Raw genomic sequence first — 16,167 nt, 5'->3', positions numbered from 1 at the left:
ATACCTTTTCAGGATCTCCATAAATTTCTAAAGAATAAGTTATTCAGTCACATCCTATATATTATATACCAAGTAAAAGTGTGCCTAAATATTGAGCCCTTAATATTTAAGTTAGTTTTTCTGTATCAACTATAAAAATTATATTTATTTTGTTTCCCAAATTAATCAATAAAAGTCAATATTTTAAATCATACTATTTCGTAACATTGGAAGTTTGATGACCATGAATAATTGTATGTAAAAGTTGTATTTTCCTTATTATTTGTTTGTATCTTTCCAAAATATTCTTTCAAGTATTGAAAGTCACAGAAAAAGTATGAACAATATTTTTTAATTAAATTAATAGGAGACATTGTGGAGACCATTTTGAGCCAATATACATTCATCTATTAACGTGCCATTAATTGGTATTATTTAATTTATTTATTTTTAATTAATTTTATTTTCATTAATTGAAGATTGGAACAAATCGGCTAAAAACTGGATACTTAGGTTAGTTTTTCTGTATAAAAATAAAATTATATTTACTTTGATTTTCTTCAAATTAATGATAAAGGTGAAAGTTTTAAATCATTATACTATTTCATAACATCGGAAGTTTGATGTCCATAAATAATTGTGTGTGAAAGAAGTTGTATTTTCTTTATTATTTCATCTTTATTTTCCCATATATTTTTTCATGTATTGAAAATTACAAAAAAAACTGAGAAAAATATTTTTTAATTAAATTTATTAATTAATTTAAGACATTGTGGTTGACCATTTTGAGCCCATATTCATCCATCTAGTATTAACATGACATTAACTGGTATTAATTAATTTGTTTATTTTTAATTATAATTTAAGTAACACCTGTTAAAGATTGGAACAAATCGGATTAAATCTGTTTAATTACCTAAAATTTATGACAGTGATACATGACTCTTTGATTCTAATATCTATAAATTTACCTTCCTAAACACCCAAATTAAAGTAATTAACTTTACTTCATTTAAAAAATTGACAAAAAACGGTAAGACAAGTCAAATATAAAAAATAAAAAATAAAAATATTGATTATTTGAAATCTTAATTTTAATAAATATTCAAAATTATTATATTATTATTATAATTAATAATAAATATTGTAATTTTATGGTGTTGAAACAAGTATGTATCATGTCTAATATTAACTTTTATGCTATAAGTATCAGTTTTACTGGATCAAGTTAATTATTTTTTTATAACTGAATAAAAAAGACTAATTATTATGAAGTATCATAGATCTTTTATCAAAATATAGAATATAAAATAAGTAAATTTGTATCTAGATTAATAGAAATATATTTGGTTATCCTTTTAAACAACCCTAATTATAAATATTCCAATTGATATTTACACAAAAAATATTCTTTATATGAGAATTGCTTAGATTTTTAACGTTTTAAACGTTATAAATTAAATTATATTGCAGAATTATACAATAAAAATTAAATAAGCCATTTTGCTCAAATTACCACATATTTTTAGGTTTGAAGTTATGAGGAAACAATTATTTTTATGTTGGGTCAAAAAATGACGTTTCATTTAAGTGACCATGGAAAATGTTCCTGCTCAGACGTCAATTAGTATAAAAACAACAAAAAAATATGTAATCAGGAAAAGTTTAGTTACAATAAAAAAAAAACACCAAAGTTTCTAGAACACTTATTAATTTTTATAGTACAGATACATAATTAATCAATTAACTAGCGCAACTAGTTAATATTTTTATGTTTATTTATAAACGTATATGGAAGCACACGTTTGCATAACCGAATCAAAACGAAAAAAAACACCGAACAGCGACCTGGTTGACCCAGTAATCCCGGATCCAGGGGTCGAGAGCCGCCCCCGCACAAGCTGCATCCCGCACGTCGGATCGATGTCCCGGACGCACCCCCGCCACGGCGCTTGCGTCCCGGCTGCATCCCGTTGCATCCCAGGGACCGGGTCCAGGTTCCCGTTGCACCTCGACCCGACAGCAAGCCGACGAAACGCCGCCCGCACCGGAGGACACAACGGGGCGAAGGCCTGGGGCGCCGCGGGAGCGGCGGCCACCGCGGCATGTCTCCCGACACAGGGGACAGGAGATGCGAGACGCGAGATGCGGTTTCGCGTGTGCGATCCATCGAGGTAATGATCAGGTCGGTGTTTTATGTTTTTTATGTTCGTGTTTTTGGTGTTTTTCTCTGTTGTATGCGTTGTTTTTGTTGGTGTTTACACGTGGAATTGTTTATTGTATTGGGACAGTTGAACAAAGACTTATCACACTTTATCACTTTCATCACTAATTGTCGGTTTTTTATTCAGAATTTTTGTTATTAATAGAGAACAAGGTACATTTTTAATTAATTCCATACATTTAGTATAAAAAATGTATGTAAGTAGATCAGTGTTAAATTTGGTCATTAGTATTATCTGCACTAAAATTAATTATAATCTAAAATGGTGAAATCTGTATTTTTATAATTTAAAATTGTGTAAATATTTATGTATATAAATCATTTTTATTAGTTACAATGAATAAAAGAGATTAAATTGTTGTTTCCATGAATTATAATTATTTAATAAAATATACATTAAAATATAATTCAAAATCTAATGAAAACGAATAATTTGGATTTAAATAATTAAATATTAATTAAAAATAAATGGGCATAAAAATAAAAAGGATTTAAATACATACATGGTCATAAATAAAAATATATAGAGGCAACATCTTATTTCGCATTGTTAATATTCATCTCGATAAAAGTAAAAAGATGAAATAAAAAAGTAAAACTCGCTTATAATGTACTCGCTGTAATATAGTTACGGTTAAAATGTACTCAATAAAAAATACTTATGAGAAAGACAAAAAAGTTTTACATAAAATTTGTAAAATGCATATTAAAAAATTTAATAATGTGTCACCACATACAGAGAGTATATATTTTTCTTAATGGAACACCCTGTATATTATGTCATTTTGGATAGACTTAAATCAACTAGTTAAATTTTAAAGGGTAAAAGAAGTCTTCCTCATCCGGAAAGCTCAACTAAGTAAAATTAAATGAAATTATTAATATTTAACCAACATTGCCTTCTTCAAAAGTTAATAAATAATAACCGAAATATGAGGGGTCAAATTTAAGATTTTATTTAAAAAATTTTAAATAAATCAGTCATTTTTCAGTATAATTTGGTGGAAGGGAGGTTTTTAACTAGAAATATTATTTGTTCAATATTTTGGTCGAAAAAAAGTATCAATAAATCTCTCTGAGTGTCATTTATCAAGATATTTGTATATATTGCACTTCAAAATTGTAAATTATCGAAAAAGTTCCAACAATTCGACTTTTTAAAAATAAAATCGCTGTTTTTTTTTTAACAAACCAGAATGACAAACATCATTAATTGTTAGAAAGGAAGCTCCTTATATATTTGTAAATTAAAAAAAATATTATAATAATGTACTATTTTGACTAAGTAGAATATATATATTTATTTATTTAGTAAAAGGGACCTCTTTTTGTTAAAAAGACGATAAATATTAAGATATTTCAAGAGTTAAACAATTTATAAGAATTTTAAAAGCTAAATTATAAAATTATGCTTAAAAAGACTGATTTATATAAAGTTATTAAATAAATAAAAATTTAAATTTGATTTGGTTAATTTATAATAGTAACACCCTGTATAGATACCCCCTATAATTCGTAATATTACGATAATTAAATAGAAATTCTATTTTAAAGCTTTTTTGTTTCATAATAAAATAATGTAAATTGTTACATTATTATCAAAAGTAATAAAATATGAAGTTCCAATTTTTGACAGCACGTTACGATCAAAGTACACTATAATCGAGCTTTCCCTATTCTGTTGTTTATATCTTTATCTATTGTTTAAATTTATATATTATTATTTGTTATCCATTAATTTGTAATCCTTAATAAGACAATAAAATCTAATTAAATAAGTCGTACACAATTTATATAAAGTAAATAATTCTTCACAAAAATTACCCCAAAAAACAAATACATTTCCCTCCACAAACCGACCGATTGAACCATACTCGGGACCAACAGAAGTAGAGTAATACTCTGACCCGTCCGACCCGAACAGGAGGTGCATTTTTGAACCTGATGAACTTGAGATGAAAAAACACCACGGGTCGAACGAGGGCACGAATTCAGAATTTAGTGGGGCTTCGGTGGCTCTTGTGTTCGGTCTGATTTACACTCCGATGGTTCGAGACCCATCACGGTTTGTTGCTTTCCTCATCAGCTTTTTTACTCCGCCGATTAACACGAGTTCCCTTACAATGTTAAATTTATAATTCAACAAACAATGTTGTTGGGCAAATTTAATTGTTAATAGAAAACAAAGATGACAAAGTGTTTTTAAATTGAGATTATGTGATCCAACAAACACTGACCACCTACCGTTACTCCCACAAGTGTTAAATATTGAACAGTGATTACACGTGCAAACACGCAAACAATCTAAACAAGCAACCAGATAATTGAATGATTGCCGTTCTGTTTCAGTTTAGCATAATATCACCCCCTCATCAAAAAAACCAAAAATTACCAGGAACAAGATCGTACGGAATGCGAAGTGAAAGAGAGCTCTGCAACTCTAAAAACCTTCTTATATTTATGTGTCCTCTTTCAAAACATATTATCCACTAATTAAATCTGTAACCCGATGTTAATGAAAATAATGACTGTTATTAGCATTGTTGTCCGTCACAAAAAAAAACTTACAATTAGTTAATTAGGTCGCAAGTAAGGAATACAAAGGTCTGTAATCCAGAAGATTACAAATGTGACGGGCCGAACGCTCCGCCAGCACCACCGCCACAATTCCGTGTCGCCGGACCGTTCGAGCCCCATAATACACCGGCCACCTCCCCGGTATCTGTGCTCATAATAAAAATCACCACCTGTACGACCTTTGCGACAGATGCCGGGCGAGGCGGCTTACGGCAACGGGACGGCGTCGAGGCGGCCGCCAGACATAGCTAACATCATTAAACCAACCTGACACGACGAGCCGACAGCATCACCTACGTGTCGGGCGGCGTCGCGACGTCCAGCCACCCGTGGACCGCACCACTTGCGTGCACGCATTTTCGATTTTTGTGTGTTTAGATTATATCAGTCTTGATGTCGAAAAATCGACGTGTTTCATTTATACGTACCCCCGAAATTAAATCCCACAACCACCGAATTCAAAAAGGCGACACAGTAAGTATATTAAAATTATAAATAATATTAAAAAACACAACCCAACGTTGAGCTACAGATAGACAACAATCAAAGTTAAATATTTGTTTGTTGATAAATAGTTACAGCAGTTATTTTTTGGCATTAATTTTTATCTAATGACTGAATCATTTTTTCGAAATTCCTCCACGCACAGATAATATCCGATTGTGTTTAATCGATTTACTTTCGTTTCGTTCGATAATTGCCCGATTGGGCAACGCACGAAATTACGAGTTTACCTGTAATTCGTGCATTTTTTAAAGAAAATATTCAATTTCACTCTCGAAATGGCAATTAAAAGCGGAATGGTGGAAACTGAATCCATCACCGTGACCAAACTTATGCATAAGTTTAAGATCACACAAGATTGTCAACTATTTCTCTTTTTTATATTATTATTTATTGTCTCGATCGTAGATAAGATTATGCTTTTGCGACAATGAGTAAATACGTACGGTTTTTGTTTGGAAGAAAGAAAGAAATTGGTTGGTTCGTTATATTTTTTTCTGCTCTAGAAGTTTTAAGAACATATTAATTAGCGTGATAATTCAAACAACACACGTATTTTCATTATTTATTACACTATTTCGATAAAAATTACTACATTCTCTATTTTTATCCAAAATTGTATAATTACCAAGTTTCTTCCTCATTTATTATATACAATTACATATTAATTTCAAAATTGAAGACAAAAATTAGAAACAATAACAATTATTGAAAGTTTTTATTTTGAATATTTCAATTTCAAATATTGTGTTCCGCTGAATTTCTTATTTTTTTTACAAAATTATTTAAATTTATCAATAAAATTTTACTTGGATTGGCTATTAAAACCTGATACACAAGTAACTTAATAAAATTGATTTAAATATATACAAATAAGAAACATTTGGTAAAAATACTTAAATTCATACTTCAAATCATTTTTTTATATTTAATTAATAATTTTAAGTAAAAAAGTAATTTTGTAATTTTAATTTAAAGATTAACCAATTTTGATAGTCATTAATTTTATTTTTTTAAATCAGACTTCAATGTACAATAATGTTTTTAATGTTCCTTCCAGTAAAATTAAATGTTGAACTGAAACTATGTTTCAATTAATTCTAAAATGTTCATAATTTATATGATTTTTAAAATTATGTTGACAAATAAATGTGATTTCAACGTTCAATAAAGAACAAAGCGTTCTTATCATAATTTTTAGAAAAATCAATTTTCCTTTCTCGAAATTTTGCTTCAATTAAATTGTTTTTTTTACAATTTATACATAGTGTATTTACGATTCAATATATTTTTTGATGAAATATTATTTGAAATTATCGGTTAAATTAATATCTTATTTAATATAAATAAATAAAATAAGAAATTATTTAATTTAAATACATATCCTAAGACAAAATATTACGTGGATATTCTTATTGAATATTGAAGCCTAATATACAAGTATTAGTACCAATACTTATATTAATTTATTTAGTTAATAACTTTATTTAATCAATAAACCAACAAGACAATCAAAATGTGGTAAAATTTAGAATAAGGAATTTTTGTATCTTTAATTTACAAATTTAAATCGATCATGATAAACATGTCATTCATTTTATGTATTTGAATCAGACTTCAATGTTCATTAAAGAGATTAAAGCAAAACTTGTTTTCTTAATATAACTCCCAATTAAATTCATTGATTTTCTGAAATGTTATTTCAACTATTCCTAAAATGTTCATAATTTATATATTTTTATTATAAAGCATGTTGACAAATATGCAATAAAGAACAAAACTTACTGTCCTATTATATTTTTAGTAAAATCCATTTTTTCAAATTTTAATTTAAATAACTCAAAACTTGTTTTCTTATTCTATTTTTAGTCCATTTTTTCTGAATTTTTGATATTATAAAAAGAGATCTGGATTTTCTTATTGGATATTGAAGCCTAATATACAAATATAAGTAAATAGGAGTTTAACAAAATCTCTTTAAAACATCTATGTATTATAAGTATTTGTTAAAAGTTTACAAAATACCGAGTTCAACTCATTTATTTAGTTAATAATTTTAATTAATAAATCAATAATATAATAATAAATGGTAAAATAAGTTTTAAGGTACTTTTGTATTTTTAATTTACAATTTTAAACTGATTTTATCATTGTCATTTATTTTATTTAAAATAAATTAGACTTCAATGTTCAAAAACAAACAACAACAAAAAAACAAAACTTTTTATTTATTTATTCCTAAAATATTCATAATATTAAAGCGATGTTGACGAATAGCTATTTATATTATTTATATTAAATCAGACTTCAACGTCCAATAAAGAACAAAACTTCTTTACCAATTGCATTTTCTACTAAAATCCAATAACTCAAAAATATTTATATTTTCTACATACAACGTCGAATAAAGAAACAATAGAAACAATTGTTTCTTAGTGAATGTTTAATGTTAATATATTTGTAGCTAAGGAATAAACTAATAAATTAAAATATGGTAAATAAAGTAAATAAGAAATTACTTAGTTTGAATATTGAAATTTTTTGACAAATAAAAGTATTATTCAAGATGTGTTCCACTGTTTTTATTTTGGTTATTAAAATTTGTACATTAAAGTAATAATTAGTTTTTTATTAACTCAAGATTAGTTTATTAAAAACATATATTTAGTTAAAGCATTTTTTTTCCGATTCGTATAAAAGATCATTAACAAAATTATGAGTGAGCTTTTTCATATGTCAAATTGACATTTTAGGTTAATATTTTAATAAACTTATTTTTTTGTAAAACCATAATTTGTTAATGAAAATGCAATTTTGTTGTTAGTTGTAGACAGAATAAAATCAACCAATTAATTATGATCGAATCATATAATGAAAATAAAAAAAAAACTCACTTTCGTTTTCTTCCTCCTGTAAATCCCAAACGCAAAACTACCACATAACAATATACCCGCACGAAACCGAATCCACGCACAAATCAACGAAGAGTTTAATTGATAAGATCGAGTAAATTCAAAACGAAAATTCAGTTTCGATCGTTGTTTACATGCCGGCACAGGCGGGCGAAGATATGTGGAAGAACGTACGACAGCGCAGACAACGACCGACTGTAGCGACGCGATGCGCTCAGCTGTTCCGGCGACGGAGACGCTTTCGCTATCGATGCGAACGGCGACAGATGATTCCGAATGGGGGAGAATGAGGGAGACGAAACGGAATGGCGAGATGGGGAGACGCATCGATCGGGGGATTTTTTCTGACTATGGCCCGGAGGTTGGCATCACGCAACATCATCCACCAGCCACTTTGGGAAATTTTAATGATACGTTCCATTAAAAAAAAAATAAAACAATGTAATATTAGTTAAATGCTATTTTTAAAGTTTTTTTATACTACATTGAATATAAACAATTTCTGCCAACAACAATTTAACCTTGACTCACTGATTTTAATCGTTGTATTCAAAGTAAACCTTTACAAAATTTTTAAGAATATCCCTTTTAACGACAATTTAATAACTCTAAGATAATAAAATTAAAAACCGTTTATTAGAAAAGAAAATGAGAAAAGGGAAAGTCAGAAAATCCTTGCCCCAACACTAAAAACATAATTGCGATCTTTATCTCTATTTTTTAATTAGTCAAATTATTTGTATCTATGCCTTATTAGTATGTACGCATACGAAACCGTCTAACGGATTTGTCTGCATTGGATTGTAGGATTATTAGCATATTAACCCCAATAACCTTTTCTGGATTATTTTATTGATTAATAAATAATATCAATCAGATCAACAATTATTTCAAAACTTTATTTTCCTTTTTAAATTGCTATTATTGTTTTATTATATTATTACATAATTAACATGAAATAATAAAGTCAAAGGTGTATTTTTAAAATTGGATTAATTTTTTCAGTAACATTATTTATTTAGTACACAAAGATTACATAACAATTGTAAAATACGACAATCAATAAAGACAATAAATATATTTACATAATCGGTTCGTTTGTGATTCAAACGCGCGTGGAACAATAATTTAAACCTTTGCAAACTAGAATTCCTGGAAGTCGCACAAATAATCATAATTTTATATTATACAATTTTCATACATTAACACCTGTGCATGAATATTCTACTGAATAACGCCCACTATTCGTCTTTGTAGCCCACATTTGTGGGATTTTAAATCAAAACAACATTGGCTAATGTATCATCGGTATTTTTATTAATGAATTTCAGCTAATGGGCTGTTAATTGTTATTAACAATTATAATGCAGAAAGCGACATCTATTCAAAAAGTGTATTATTTATTTATTTTAATTACAGGGATCTGTAATCTATCTGTAATGTCTGTCATGGACTTAATGGATTAAATGTTGTTACAAAACATTTTCTATTCTTTGCATTGATTATTTATACGGGGAAATAAAACAGTGGGTATATTACTAAATATTTATTGTATTAAAATTTCATAAACTACAATCCACATTATTTACAAATGGAAACACACGAGACTTATTACAAAAATGGACAAATCCTATTATCACAGCATCATATAATTATTGAAAAACCATACTAGGACTCGATAACAATACTATACAAACAAGTACAATGACAAGATCAAAATGGCAAATATATTATGTACTCCAGGCCAGGAAACGGGAATGATCCTCACAAGCTCTGTTGGTTGAGAAGACGTTCATCGTCGGATGAATCTTTCCAACCCCTACGAAATGTTATAACCACACCCAGAGTTAATAACAACGTTCCTAGACCGATGAATCCGTATCCGGTGTACGTTCCTACGTTCGGCATCACCAACATCAGTTTGGCCAAAGACGATAAATCCTCCGTTAATTCGGCGGTTTGTTTGAACCACAACATAGGGAAGTACGTTTCTTTTACATTTTCAAGATATCTACAACAAATAAGTACTGTCGAACCTTTATAATAAAAATATCAATAAACATACTTAATCCCAGTGCAGTTCCTAATGCGAATGTTCACTTGAAGGGCGGCGTGAACGTTCAAAGGTAAACCAGTGCTTGGTTCCAAAGATAAGTAGAACACGTGTTCTGCGGAATTTGGTTCCATGCCATCGATCTGTTCTCTGTACCAAGGATCAGCCAAGTAGAAATGGGGGTAGGAAACATATGCTGGGGCGTTAAACCTAAAATAGATCATTTGTAAGAGTGTCTAAACTATGTATAATTATACTTTTACGTACTTGCATTTCTGAACAGTTCTTACACCACTTCTGAACGTCGTCCCATCTGGAATGTAACACTTATTCTCTGGAAGATCGTTACCGAAAACTTCTTCTCCTGCCACATATCTGTAGCCTTTAATACCATTATGCATTATGGTATTATTCTTTCGCAGTTTTAACGTACTGAGAGTATAAAAATTAATGTAAAACCTATTTAAAACTCTGAAGTAATGTAATACCTGCAAATATCGGGAGCGAAAACTTCGAGTACGTCATCTTCGTGTGGTGGATACCAAAGTTCACCGCTGGTTCCTTGAATTTTGCCGCATTCACCGGGATAATCATCGACCCTCGGTTCATAATTCCACATAGCGAGTCTCCCTAACTTTGATATACTGTCTGCTCCATTATACATATTCAATACACCATCATAATCTGCACTACCATTCCTCTGTAAGAACACAAAGATTATACAACTTAGTGACTTTAAATGCTAAATAATTAATTACATTGTAGAACCATCCAAATTTATCGTATGGAATGTCCATACCCTTGATGTGCAGTTTCTTTGCTAAATTAATAAAAGGATCGTCGTAACCGTCGAACAGGAACTCCTGTGCCGTTTTCGTAATAATAAACTGTTCGTGCTTCTCCAAAATGAAAAATTCGATGCCATCACGGACTATTATGTTCTTGCTACGTACCAAATCTGCCACACTCTAAAAATTATTTGTTTTAACCATATTAACACCAACAATTCATTAAACTGTTGCTCTAACTACTACATGCCATAAATAAAAAAACGTACTCACAGCCAAAATAACGTTTATAGTGGTGATTTTATCGGTAAGTTTTCCGTTGGATTTCTCTGGCAAGAATTTGTAGATCTTCTTAGTTTTGTACGTGATTGTGTTGTTGTCGTTGAATACAACCTGTTCTCTGATGTGATGTTCCGAATAAGTGTATGGGCCGAGCTCTTCAAATTTTGGTTTTGTAGGCCACTGATTGTCTTTAAATTCATCCACGTTTGTCCAGTTCCATAGGTAAAATTCTATGTACATGGGTATTGGAGTTTCTTTCCACATCTTGTAGCCCTTTGTATCTTTGCTGCCCAGGGACAATTGCTAGAAAATATATAAATATATGATTACCCATGATAAATCTAACAATAAAATGGACTTTGTATTTTTTAATAGAAAAGAGATTATGAATGTGTAACATCAAAATAGGTCTAAAAGAGACGGAAGTGATGATGTTATCGTTTGTTCGTTTATAAACTGCAAGTTTATTATGTAATATTGCTGTTAAATATAAAACAAAACACCTTTTGAAGTCAAACTGATTACACAAAAAATACATCCAACGATTAAAAAATTACCAAATAGAAGGGTCTAAATATCAAAATAAAAATATTTTAAAATATTTAAATTTACAGCTGATTAACAATGTGTATTTTTCTAATATTGAACGTGAAAGGTTGTATATTATTAAATTAGTAAAAGATTAATTAATATTGTTTCCTATTTTCCCTTTAAAGAATGTTTGAGATAATTTACATGACTAATTATTTTATGCAACTGTATAAACAGATAATCATGTTTTAAGTGTTCATGTGCATATATAGTACAAATTATCTGATTAATTTTAAGTACTTAAAGCCGATCTTTGGATGATATTTCCCATTTTTATAGTCTAGTTTCTTTATAGTACGAGACAAGTGTTTGTTAAGATAACTTTTGAATATTGAGATTGCATACTATATCTTGAAAAATGGATAAATGTGATACATTAATAAATCAGCAACAGATTAATTTAAAAATGCAATACTTTATCTTTATTTAATAGAATTAAAAATAAACAATAAAATATTATAATATTATTGTGAATATTAAAATATTATAATATATTGTGAAACACAAAATAAGTCAAACAAATTTTAAAGAAACCAAAATATTAAAAAATAAAAACAGTCCAGCTTATACACAATTATATTTAATAGCATAAAATTATGGTAAATTACTGTCATTATCATTAACAACCAGATTTTTTAAAATAATTTTCTGGTGACACATTCATAAATTATAATAAAAATAGAAAAATACGTCAACGCATTAAATAAGTGAAAAATCAAATAAAAAAAATTAAAAATAAAGTAATACAAACTATTTAAACCTGTACAAACAAAACCAGGTTAATAGACAGCAAATTATTTTACATATATAAATAGTTAATAAATTATTATTATTGTAATAGCAAATTATTTACAACCTTATTTCCATATTTTGTTGTAAATCCTCAATAAAACTATTCAAACTGTCAATTGCGTTTATCTTGAACTATAAACGTCATGAAAGATCAAAGATTTGAATTGTTACCTTATTGACAACATTCTGAAACAGCATCGTCCACCAGATGCTTAACACCAGGCCAAGTACGAGGAGAACGGCCGCCGTCGAAAACGTCGACCACTTCTGACATCGTCGGCCGCAACAACCCATTATGTCTGCAACAAACAACAAACCGAAAGCTACTGAATCGAGACCATGCACGGTTTACAATTATCTAAACGCAGCACTATAAATAAATTCAATAACTCGGCACAACCACCATGTAAAAACAAAATAGATAACGCACTTTCGTTCGGATCAGTTCCGATTATGTGGTGGTGGACCACTGTGTCGGAATTTCGCATTTTCTTGTTTTTGTTTCTTACGGGAACACTTTTTTATTTGAGTCTATCGACGCAGTTTAATTGAGACTGTGATCCGATTGGAATTTTGAACCGTAGATAAATGATATGACACATTGTATTTAAATGTGGTTTGAATATAGTGCGGAAGTTTCCGAATTTTCAATAGTGCGTTAATGTTTTTGTTAAATGTGTTTGACACAATTCTTATTACAGATTATTTATTAATGTACACAATAAATATTGTCCTATTGATAATTCTAAGATATCATAGGCTGAAACTTGGCAATAACGCAATCAAATTGTAATTGATTGATATAAAATAAGTACTTATAATTTATTTAATAATTTACGCCCCCATAAAATTTGTATTTTTCATCCAATTTTGACAAACATTTTTTCAATTGTAAAGCGTGAAAATTTGTACTTATACTCAAAATGTATACATCACTGGCACCCCTTGAAATGGGTATGGGAAAATTTCATAAAAAATTATGGATATTTATAATTCTGTGAAAAAATTAAAAATCAAATTCTTATGAATTTATTTTTTTAATCAAACAGGCTATGGAATAAACTGTCAAAAATAATACAAATTTTATTTTTTAACAATACCGAAATAGTATAGTGCATAATATAATAATACTATACTTTTACTAAAACTTATACTCAAATTATATTTGATCCATCAATCCATCGTCCAATTCAATATATTTATCATATCTTTTATGTAAATTCATGGTGTTACCTTTCCTCACATGATTCATTAATTCTAAAACGAACCTTTGAAAAATATACTTATCCCCTACTCTTCTTGATTAAAAAAATAAATTCCTAAGGATAATAAGATGATGAAAATGAATCATTTTTTTATTATACTAATATGATTCTTCAATTTCTACGTATAAAAAAATTACTCTGTAGGATTTAATTTTATTCAAAAAAACATGATATTTTGTCCACAAATACGTATTTTCATGCTTTATAATTCAAAAAAATGGTTTTCAAAATACAAAGATAAATTTAAAAGTAATACAGGAGCAACAAAAGATTCAATCAATATAAATTACAATATTACTATTAATGATAATAATATTAAATAATAATTAATTTACTTACGTAAAAACTTAATTAAATAACAATATAATAATTATTATGACTCTAAACTAAACACTCTACATAATCTTCAGTAGATGAAGACTGACTCATGATACACTGAATATGAGACTGACTGGACTGCTAAATTTAATTCAACAAATTGTCCATTAATTATAAATAAAAAACCAACTAAAACCCATAAATATATTATTCATTCATGCACTTTGACCGAATATATAAACGCAACTCGTTACTTACTCATCGACTGATACGAAAAGAATAGTTTGTGATAATTAACAAGTCAACTCAAATGAACAACACTAATGAGAATTGTACTAATGTATTTTGTGCAATACGAATACGATTATCCATGAAAATCGATTCATCAGCTATTTTATTTAACACATGTGCTGATTTGTTTATTAAATACCTGTGCTAGTGCTAATTTTAATTTTATGACAACTTTTATGATTTATTATTTGTAATGAATTAAATGTAATGAAAAGTTTAATATTTCTATTTACAACATCATTGTTAATGGTTTTGAAGTAATTCATAAAAAATATGAAGAATTTATAATACTATGGAAATTAACTAAAATAATTTATAAATAATAATGTAAAGAGAATAAAATTAACTAATCAATTTAAAAACATAACAGTGTAAAGGACACCAAAAGATAATTTCCTTTTATGGATTACTCACACGTTTAGCATAAATTATAAAATCAACAACATTACTCATCAATTTATCAACGTGGAATGTTTTCTTTTATCTACATCAGTGTTCAATGTTAATGAAAAAGTATTAAACAACAGTTGCTAAGATATAATATTGACAAACTCGCCTCACTGTGCATATAAAACTTTTTTAACAAACTTTACTCATTACCCGCTGTTTTATCTGTGTCAGCAACTGTGAATATTCAAGGAAGTCACATACTTATATAAAACAATTGCACATTTACAAAACCACACACCTAACTCATACTTTTTCTTTATGCCCATGTTAATTCGGATGAAACACAACAGGTTGAAACATTAAACTAAAATTGTTAGATAACTATTTGTTGTGTAATTAAAAACCAGTTTTGGCGTCCTTGTAAAATATTTACCAGATGCGAAATTTTGATTTATTATATTGTCATTAAACCAAGATAATTGTACAGATGCATGTTAGTGCCACACTCACCGAAAACCCGCAATGGAAATGTGATATAAACAACGGTACTAGCTACACAATCCTATGTGCGACTAAAAGAAAGTGCTTTTCTCCTCATTATTCCGACATCATTTCCTACTTACGATTGTTCCACTGCTTTGAATTTTGCGCGAAACCATTGATTATTATTTAATTAAATGATTGAATGCAATAAATATTCGCAATCAGTTTTGTTAGTAAATTTATTGGTTAAATAAATAAAATAAATTTCATACCATATTTTATGTACGTTTTCTTGTTTACGTATAATGTTACAACAACGGCACTGTTAACTTATGTGTATTATTGGCTTGTTGTTATTTATTTCCGAAGAACTGTCACAAACATCTGATTTTCCACTGGATATAATTTTCAAATTGGTAGAAAAAGTGACGCACGCATCTCTGCACGAAATGCACATGAATGAACGGCATTTAAATAATCCAATTGGACTAAGCAAATAAAACAACTTTTTTTAATATCATAAAAAACTGTAGATATTTAATGTGTAGATTAAATTTAAAATTGTGAAAACTTGTACCATATTAAAGAATGAGAGCTTTGAAGTAATTGTTTGATGGTAATTTATTACGGAATTGTTAAAATTTGTAAAAGTGTAACAAATGCGAAAAATGTAAGAATATTTAGTTTGATAATTATCAATAAGTTAAACGTTATTGGT

General features: G+C 28.4%; 2 protein-coding genes and 1 long non-coding RNA gene across 7 annotated transcripts in view; 1 reads left to right on the top strand and 2 right to left on the bottom strand.

Moving 5' to 3' along the window:
- LOC109602769 (GAS2-like protein pickled eggs) overlaps nt 1–8,697 on the bottom strand; it is a 30,368-nt gene extending 21,671 nt beyond the window's left edge. Inside the window, exon 1 of the mRNA XM_020019205.2 lies at nt 8,179–8,697. Coding sequence (XP_019874764.2) covers nt 8,179–8,523 — 345 coding nt within the window. The 5' untranslated portion in view covers nt 8,524–8,697. The remainder of the gene's footprint in view (nt 1–8,178) is intronic.
- On the top strand, nt 1,730–5,180 carry LOC126266203 (uncharacterized). Its single transcript, XR_007548668.1, has 2 exons — nt 1,730–2,164; nt 4,553–5,180. It is a non-coding gene; the product is annotated as an uncharacterized LOC126266203 (long non-coding RNA).
- Nucleotides 8,698–9,727: 1,030 nt separating the features above from the next.
- On the bottom strand, nt 9,728–15,884 carry LOC109602770 (protein croquemort). Of its 5 annotated transcripts, none has more exons than XM_020019206.2 (8): nt 15,722–15,884; nt 12,874–13,001; nt 11,311–11,622; nt 11,008–11,217; nt 10,738–10,949; nt 10,517–10,681; nt 10,262–10,459; nt 9,728–10,207 (listed from the first exon to the last, which is right to left on the bottom strand). In XM_020019206.2, exons 2-8 carry the CDS (start codon nt 12,994–12,996, stop codon nt 9,961–9,963), a joined length of 1,467 nt encoding a protein of 488 aa, XP_019874765.2. In that variant the 5' UTR covers nt 12,997–13,001; nt 15,722–15,884; the 3' UTR covers nt 9,728–9,960. The 5 variants fall into 5 exon arrangements, with proteins under 5 accessions (XP_019874765.2, XP_049825734.1, XP_019874767.2 ...); XM_049969777.1 differs by lacking the exon at nt 15,722–15,884 and adding an exon at nt 15,265–15,307; XM_020019208.2 differs by lacking the exon at nt 15,722–15,884 and adding an exon at nt 15,177–15,260.
- Nucleotides 15,885–16,167: the final 283 nt, after the last annotated feature.

This window comes from Aethina tumida, chromosome 7 (assembly GCF_024364675.1).
Source record: "Aethina tumida isolate Nest 87 chromosome 7, icAetTumi1.1, whole genome shotgun sequence".
NCBI lineage: Eukaryota > Metazoa > Arthropoda > Insecta > Coleoptera > Nitidulidae > Aethina > Aethina tumida.
This window is presented reverse-complemented; position numbering and strand designations above follow the sequence as displayed.